Here is a 9,544-nt window from a genome sequence, read left to right on the forward strand (position 1 = left end):
TAAAACATAAACATGCTACATTAATATACGCTTTGCTTGGTTAGAACTACATGAATCTAGTTTTTGTGTCGCACTACCAATTCGAGGTGGAATTTGCACTTTGTATGCTTTGGGCTTTAGTGACGCGGGCTTAAACCAGGCACGATCAACTATGTAAATGGTTAGATAGTAGGATAAACAAGGTACGGAGGACATTGGCAAGGGAACTAGCACCTCTTCTCAGTGGAGAAGAACCTTGCCCCATCAACTACCTCTGAAATGTTACCAATGTTAACCAAAAGCCCTGCGTAGTGCTAGGCCAGATGGCAATGATTAGGATTCATACACAGCATAACAAATAAATCATACTTCAACAGGGTCATAGGATACAATGGAAAAAAATAAATGAAAACTTGAAACGATCAGTGATGCATTAGCCAGTATATAGCCCCTTTTTGTTAAAGGCTAGCCCTGATTCAGATTTGTGAAGCCCACATGGTCGTTCTTGAAATAGAAGCAAATATTTTAGCAGATCTGTGCCTAGAAAATGCTAACACAAGACGTATCAGTTTTACGGAACATATTGAAATGACTTATTCTAAGAATTCATAAAAGCAACTCATCTGACCTTAGTTCAAAACATTGTGTTGAATACGCGTTTATGTTGATGCACCCACAGAAAAATCAGCAGCAAAAGGGCCATCCGTGGATAATCTACAAATGTGCATGCAGCAATTTATCCAAAGGGACAATCAAAGCTTACAGATATTGAGAAAAACTTTTGGTACCAAAAGCCAGAGGTGAGAGAGGGGTCGAATATCATTGGCTAAAATTTCCACCAATGGGTTATAAATTAATCCTGTGTTTTGAAACCAGCCAAGCTGTCAATATCTTTCTTACTAATAGAAAAATCTTTCTTTATAAACAATTCTATCGTTTAAGCACCAACTTCACCTGTGATGAGGATAACGCTTTGTTGAAAAGGATTATGTGGTTAAGTGTGTTGGACGTTTGAGGGCCAGGGACAATTTTCAATAAATGTTGCATTTTATTCTACAAAACAGTGCTTTCACATTACTAAGAGCCCCCAAATGTTTCTAGAAGTACCAATACTCAAAAAGAGAATCAACTGTTCTTTCCATGTTCCAAAATTACAAAACTGCACTTGGAAAGACAGGACATTTCTAGTCGGACAAGCGTGAACTGGTTAGGGGGAAGATGAGAAGAGTGGTAATCATCAATATGGCCGCTAAAATACAAAGTGTTTCTCCCCTAGAACACTCTGTAATAACGCTAGAGGGAATAGACTTACGATGAATGGTATAGATAAATGTATGGCACTCGCTTGGATTGGTTTCCCCTTACGCAAAAACAACATTAGTGTCACATCTTCTGCTCTGCGTTTTCATCTTCTTTCACGAGGAGAATGACAACCGCCCACATGGGCCGGTTTCCACCGCTGACAAGCTAGCTGCTTAGCACTCATTAGAATGTAGATTATAGAAGTGTTCAGAAACCATTTGATAGAAAAGACTTTGCCGGTGACAGACGAGACATTGGTTTATTGTGACTACATCATTACTGCTAATTAATTCTTCACGCAGAGGCACGCCGCCTTGCTCCGTGTCTTTTCACATCTCCAAATGACAGAATGTAACACTAAAACAATAGAAGCCCATTTCCTAGGCTAATAGCCTTTGTAGCATCTGACATCCTAGAGACAAAGGGCTCTTAATGTGAAATGACTTATGCCGATAAGGCTTTTATTTGTTTATTTCTAATCCTCTAAACCTCCAAAGAGGCTACTGACACATACTTCTTATAGAACTCCTCTTCCAGTCCAGCAGAACATATTGACCAACAATTATGTCTCTTAAAGGGCGATGACTGAATAAAGCCAACAATTTATACTATCCATATTAACATTAATAAGTGGATGTGTTCAGTAGTTCTTAATGCATAAAAATGCTATTTAATAATTAACCACGTCAATCGACACATTTGGTTTACTCCTGCCACTTATTATTCAGATGTTTATTCATTTTTCCCGTCATTAAATAATGTTAGCGTGAAGAGCCAGTATGTTCACCAAAAATGTAAATGAATACATGACAAGGTTATTTGTTTTTAATGTATAAGCAAGTTGGTATAGCCTCACATTAAGTCTAGGCATGGCCATTTAAATGCCATACATTCATTAATTTAGACTACAAAACTGAACATCACAATAATCCACATTCTTTATTTCATCACTAGCTAATATTTTTTAAGCAATAATATTCCATTGTCCACCATTCATAGAAAATCCGGAAAAAAATAATCCAGCCAAGGCCAAATTAGTCTAAAACCTTGCAAAACAATGAACCAAAAGAAAAGGGGGCGCAAAATAAAAACATACATAAACCAAATGTCCATTGAACACACACCGACAGCATCTTCAAATGACTGCCTCATCATCTGGATGTAGTGGCACCGCACGATGGCTGTTTAAAGGAAATGACCGGCATTCTGCCATACGAAATTAGAACACCAAAAATGTTTGTTGAAGGCATTTTAGGCCGGAGGAGGAGCTGCTGCTGCTGATGGCGGTAGTAGTAGAGGTGGGTGTTGGGGGGCTGGGGGGCTGGGGGGGTGGGGATTCTGCATACACCATCTTCACAGCTTAGCTCCGAGATGGCAGCAGCACCATTAAGTCATTTTGGAGCCTACACTTTGCTAAAAGGCTTTTAGTCTATGCTCGCAGAGGGGTTGAACAAGGAACAGGCCAAATATCAACCAGACGTGCGGATACATGGGCAAAGTGCCAACCGACGAGTATGAAAGATAATCTGTGTATATATAGAAATACGCGCACGGAGGGAACATTTAGAAAATGGATGTAATGGAAGCAATAAAGTCACAGAGGCAAGGTTAAGACGAAAACACCAAGAAAAGAGAAATGAAAAAAGTCGCCACGGTTGAAACTTTTAAAAGTCGTGCTAGTGTGGGTGAGCAGCAGAAAGGTTGGAGGTTATTTCAAATTATTAATGCTAACCTTTCATCTAATGGCAGCGTACATCAAATATTCTGCACAATCAACACTGTAGATGGCGGTTTAAATAACGACGGTTCAGTAACGCTAGCTCGACATCCTGGGGTGGTTTAGATGACACAAGACCCAGTCACCACCGAAGCCAAGAACATCAGGTCACATGATGGGTTTTCAGCAGTTGTACCCGAGATTTTGTGAATAAGGCCAGTTTACTTTAAATGACATCGGCTATCAGCTACAGAAGTAGCCAGGATGGAGGATATTAAACATGTTTAATATAAGTTAGCTAGGCTAACTATGGAGATTTTTCACACATTTGACTGCAATAGTGAAATTGCTTGAAAGGTTGTCTGGTTTAATGCTAAGCAATAGGCCTGTTATTTACAGGACAGGAAGAATACAAACAAATGTATAAGATAAATGTAATTCAGATGACATAATTTGCAAATTAAATATCCATGTTTAGCGTTAATATTCAAACTATCATTTACATGCAATTAATGTATGCTACTTAAGCTTTAAATTACTCTGCTGAACGCTGCTTAAAATGGTTCAATATAGTAGGCAACTTATATTAAAATTACCAAAATTGGTCCAATACAGTAGTTGAGAAAATTATTGTATCTTGAAAGTTAAATTAGTGTTAAAAGCTAACCATGTTAGAAAGAGCCTGAAATAGCTTTTTTTTTGTGTGTCACAACTAGACAGGTCTTGTGCCTCTCACGTGATGTGGTCACATGATTAGCGCAGCCCCACCACACCCCCTATAGCGTTTTAAAAAAATACTGCAATAATGCTTTTTCGGTCAATCATACAGACAGACAGAGCAGCTTATGCGATCAGAACCATGGTCAAATAATAAACGGTTGTGGATGTGTCACTTAATCCTGGTGATGTGCAATAGATAAGACGACATCATTTAAGTCCGAGTCATACCAGCTGGCACACACCTTCATCATCATCATCATCATCATCATCATCACGAATTACGATATCAGCGCGTTCTTAATACTGAATGAAACGTAGCAGCAATGTGCAAGCTTAATATCAAAACACACTGCATCGTGTCTGCAGATTGCGTTGAGCTAAAGCCGATCCAAGGCCGACTGGCAGCTGCTAGCATACTCAGATGAATGACTCGCATGTTGCAAAATCATAAAACAAGATGCAGGATTAAAACCTTAGAACACTGATGTATTGATTTTCACTGAGGCTCTACACATCCACTCCTGGATCGTCGATGTATTTATAATGACACAAAGTCTATCTGCAAACGTCAGCACGGCTAGTCTGGATTAGCTTCTTAGCCTGGGAGCTAGCAGTAACGTTACATACTCAGCCTGGGCTGTGAGATGTAGTTTCTGGTCACAGCCTGGGTGTGCTCCCTGGCAGCCGCAGCCGTGCTGTTGAAATCCATCCCCCGGTTCGCCGCCAACGTTGCCATAGCCGGAGAGTGTGTAGGTAAAGCGGAAAGCAGCAGACAAGAAGCACGCGTAATCGTATTAATAATATCGGTGTTGTCGAGACGACGGCTGAGGTGAGCTAGTCATATGACATTGGGGGAACCGGAAGTAGCAGAGAGACGCAGATCAAAACGCGCATGTGCAGATTTCAAGTTATTTTCTTCTACTGCATATTTAATACACCTGTAGTCTTTTTCGTGTCTCATATGTTAAGAGTTTTTGCACTTCAAAAGCATGCACCCTGGAAAATATAAAATAAATAATGAAAAAAAATAGGTATTGGCAATTGGTCATATTAAACTGTATTGTCACTATAATGGAAAAAATATATATTCTGATCTAAATTCAGATGTATTATCGATGACAACTCAATGGACACACACACTCACACAAATAAACAAACACACACACACAAACACACACACACACACACACACACACACACACACACACACACACACACACACACACACACACACACACACACACACACACACACACACACACACACAAACATTATACACACACAAATGCACACTCATGGGTGCATGCACACAATTGCCAGAGTGCATTGTTGATTGACAGTGTAAAGTGTGATTGCAGACATTTTCCTCTTAAAAACACTGGCGCTATTTTCTTCCAACTCTGATCCACTCTGATCCAGTGCAAGATGTCAAAAGCAAAGTTACAAGGATGAAATGTGAAATTACACTTTTTTCCATCCTACACACATCCCAGTTCTTCTATATAAACAGAGGTACATACAGACGGACTGATTATATACATACATCAATTATGTTTGCATTTATGATAGATACATACATACATACATACATACATACATACATACATACATACATACATACATACATACATACATACATACATACATACATACATACATACATACATACGCACACACATACACACACACATACACACACACACACACACCCACACACACACACACACACACACACAGACACACACACACACACACACACACACACACACACACACACACACACACACACACACACACACACACACACACACACACACACACACACACACATAAATACAGACAGACATACATAAATATATACATACATACACATACATGTCCACAGGCATTACTGTGGCAAATGTAAAATAAATGTTGAAAGGACGCCTGCAAACAACGGCAAATGTATGCACCTGAAGGGCCAGTGCTTTTTGGAGGAGCGACCTTGTTTCATAAATATATCACCTGTTTTCCATCAAGGGTCTCTTTGACATATGATTATCAAGAAATACCAGTTCCCATCCCAGCTGTTGAACTATCCTCATCACACATTACAGCAGGTTTATTTTTTTCAGTTCTAAAATATTTTTCGGAAGTATTCAACTATTGAATATTCATCTGAATAAGATTTGAGGACAGACGCACTTCTCCTTTAATTAAGTATTTTTTATTAAGTATTCCATTATTGAGTATCTCAATAAAAAATGATCTCACAGGTTTTCGTTAAGCCAATAGCAATGCAATGGCTGAAGAGCTGGGTTCATTCTGATATTAGCCAAGGCTGGACTCCGGATCCTACTGGACTACTACCTGTGTGTTTAATCAGACACTACGGACTGCGGGACCAAGACTAGGGTTCATTCTTAATGCGAATGACACCTAAAGCTGAATACACAGGTCGACTACTTCCTAAAGGCCAACATTCACTATATCCCTACACCTCCACTCTATTACCAAAAAGACATCAAACCTAAACACACAACAATTTGAACCACATCTAGTGCCGTGGGCCATGAGGATGTTGAACTGAAGTAAACCAATGGGCTCTGTACTTTTATAAAGTAACTCAACATTAGGGATGTTCTACATCAACTCATTTAGTGTTAAATATTGTCGAATGGTTCACAAATCCTATGAGCTACTTTAATACTTCAATGTATGTAATATTAAGTTGCTACTTCTGTATTTAATGAGTAGAGGAGAGGCGTGTAGAAGAGAGGAGAGGAAAGGAAAGGAGAGGAGATAAGAGGGGAATAGAGGAAAGGAGATGAAGTGAGGACAGTAGGAGTTGAAAGTAAAATAAGGGAGGAGGGAAGAGGAAAATAGAGTGGACTAGAGGAAAGCAGAGGAAATAAAAGGAAAGGAGAGGAGGAAGGGAAATGAAAGGAGAGAGGATGTATGAGAGGATTGGGGAGGATAAGGTTTGTAAAGTCAGTTTGTTTCTGAGCAAGTTCCTCATCTGATCTTTTTGTCACTTACTGTTAAATGCTTTTGGTGTTTTGCCACATGGTGGTTACTTTGATTTTATAATGAGAATTATGTTCAGACAAAGACTTACAGTGCGTTGTGTTTCCAGCTGAAGTGATTATGTATGACTGTCACCACATAGACCGACTCTGGGCTCCGGAATATACAAACCCACCGGGTGGCGCACGGGACGGAACGCGTCCTTTCACCTACTTCCTGAATCCTTGGCTTCGATGCCAGATTGGTCGGTGGTCTGAAACTGTGGCAGGATATGCACGCAACCTACCGACTACACCGTCTTACAATGGCATAACCTAGCAAACAGAAAAAAACGCTCTTGATCTTCTTTTAAGTGGTCAACCATTTGTTGTTTTTTCAGGGAGATCCCTGCTTCAGATGGAGTCTCTTTATACCAAGATCAAGGTGCTGAAGTGCGAACGACTGCTCGGGTGTCATAGGCTAGGCCTACTTACTGTGACAGACTGAATCTTGTCTGTGAACAGTCTGCATGAAGTCAAATTAAAACGTACGCACTGATTACAATAGTAAACACGATGATAATAGTAAAAAAATAAATAATAATAGCAGTAAGAACACAGCTAGATCAATGCTATATACACCTAACACGAATAATAATAATTGTTAATAATCACAGTCATTATAGCCTCTATAGGCCTATAAGCATTATTATTGTCGTTACGATTTTAGTGCATCATTAGTCATTAATACGCAACCCTGGGAGCGCTGTAAAGACAAATTAAATGTTTCCATGCCCTTCATTTTCTGAGCCATCCACCAGCTATTCATCCCTGCTTTATGTGATATTTGAGCTAACGCTTATTCACACTTTACATCCATTCTGTCGATACCGTTTCCATCACTCTCATGGCCATCGAGGGCAGGAGGAGCTGTGTTGCCAATTAAAAGTTGTTTTCTCTTTCTTTCTCGTTTCATCCATAAGAAGCTGATTGATGTCCCATTATTACCTATACTTGTATTCCATTGAACTTTAAACCTTGAGTGAGTTTCTTTTTCATTTGTGTCTTTATATCAAAATCATTAATTTATCAGATCGTCAATTCCACCCCCCCTGCAATTTATAAGAACAGAAACTAAAAACCCATTTGATTATTTAAATGCATTTAAATTCACGTTGGAAAATGCATTAAAATGCAAGCTAATATGTCCAGTATCTCTCAAATCCCATTCACCAACGTACACCTTTTTGAATCGATTCTACTTGGATGAAGGAACGAATTGCCAAATCCACTATGTTGACGTTGCACGCCTCTATCGGGGGGATAATTAACCTGGAAACTAAATAATGGTAATTACGCAGAAAGTGTTGATATTCATAGAAAACACTTTAAGCCATTGTGTGCAGTAGGTGTAATGATTTTATCATAAAATGATCAATATAGAGACATGTAAGTAATAAAAGGAAAAACACAGACACGTTCATGGCTTTGTCTGTTGCCATATACATCATATATATGCACATTTGTACCGCACTTTCCACAAATTCAACGTATGTCACAACCACAGCACCCAAGAGCTTGGATTGGCTCGTCACTCTTTCAATACATTCATACATTCATTCGTTATTTACCAGATATACTAATAATCTATTTAATTACATAACTGAATAATTTACAATAAAATAACAAATTTAAGGTACATTTCTCATTTTTAGTTATTTTATACGACAATAATTCCATTAAGTCTCTTCATGCGTCTGTCTTTAAATCTCTCGCTGGGTAGAAGGGTTAAGACGTTGTCCTAAATTAGCAATCAGGTATTAAAGCTTCTTATCTTCATCCTGATGCTCTTTGAATCCAACCCCTCTGTAGCGTTCAAAACCCGCGAGGAGTAAAAACTGTACAGACAAAACCAATTCAACTCACTCTGGTATCAAAATCCACAGACAAAAACAGTCAAATACTGCATCTTTAAAGACATGAGTGTCAACAAATTCAAGACTGCCAAGAAAAAAAAAAAAATCTCTGGGGAAATTATCACCAAGCCATTTAGAAAACAACAAACACTGAACAATCAAACCATTATTTACTGCATGACATAAATTGTGTTGTGCGGTCGTGTTCTGCAGTCGAGCTCCTGGTCCACTGCGGAGGACCAGAGGGACATCTGCTCCTAGAGGAAATGCATTCACAGCTTGTTAAGCTTGGGGCTCCCTGGGCCTCGCAGCCTTCCCTCTCTGTGAATACAGAGGGGTGGCCGTGGTGGAGGAACACGGGCTGTCCGCCAGGCCGAGACCGCAGCTTTCTTTTCAGACTTTCGGGTGAAGCGCGGTAACCCAACGCTACCAAACACAAGCGAGTTGTAAAACAGAAAACAGAAAATCGTTCCTCTTACCCTCCACTTCAGTCCTAAGCTGCACTTCGAAGCTCTGTGTGGTGACGAGACACCTCGTCTCCTCCTTACAATTGTATTTTGGTTGTTTTCTATCAGCGGGGAAAACTAAGAGAGGAGCTGGGTCTTACCTTCAACCGTCTTTCTAACCATTTGTACAAAATGTCCTTTGCCGGGTAAAGATATGTGTGCAAAACCTTTTTTGTGTGTCAGACTGGATGGGGCTGGATGGATTTCTCCTTCATGGACGTGCTGCCAGATGTGCAGGTGGATTACACCAAGACGCTATAGACAACCACAGGCAGAAGGAGAATCAAAAGAACTACAGCATCGCAAACCAAACACCAGAGAACCTTCTGCAGGGGAGGGAGGGAGGGGAACCAAACAAACATACAAAACAAAAACTCCACCCAAACAACCCAAACACGAGGTCCATGTCCGCTGCACGGA

At 39.8% G+C, this 9,544-nt stretch overlaps 1 protein-coding gene across 2 annotated transcripts in view; it reads right to left on the minus strand.

Moving 5' to 3' along the window:
* The window catches only part of atp6v1ba (ATPase, H+ transporting, lysosomal, V1 subunit B, member a), a 28,198-nt gene extending 23,622 nt beyond the window's left edge, over positions 1-4,576 (minus strand). Inside the window, exon 1 of one of the 2 annotated variants that reach the window (XM_056608930.1) lies at positions 4,346-4,576. In XM_056608930.1, coding sequence (XP_056464905.1) covers positions 4,346-4,454 — 109 coding nt within the window. In that variant the 5' untranslated portion in view covers positions 4,455-4,576. The remainder of the gene's footprint in view (positions 1-4,345) is intronic. The other variant, XM_056608931.1, reaches the window with a different exon arrangement.
* Between the last annotated feature and the right edge of the window lie 4,968 nt (positions 4,577-9,544).

Source organism: Gadus chalcogrammus, chromosome 15, assembly GCF_026213295.1.
Source record: "Gadus chalcogrammus isolate NIFS_2021 chromosome 15, NIFS_Gcha_1.0, whole genome shotgun sequence".
Lineage (NCBI taxonomy): Eukaryota > Metazoa > Chordata > Actinopteri > Gadiformes > Gadidae > Gadus > Gadus chalcogrammus.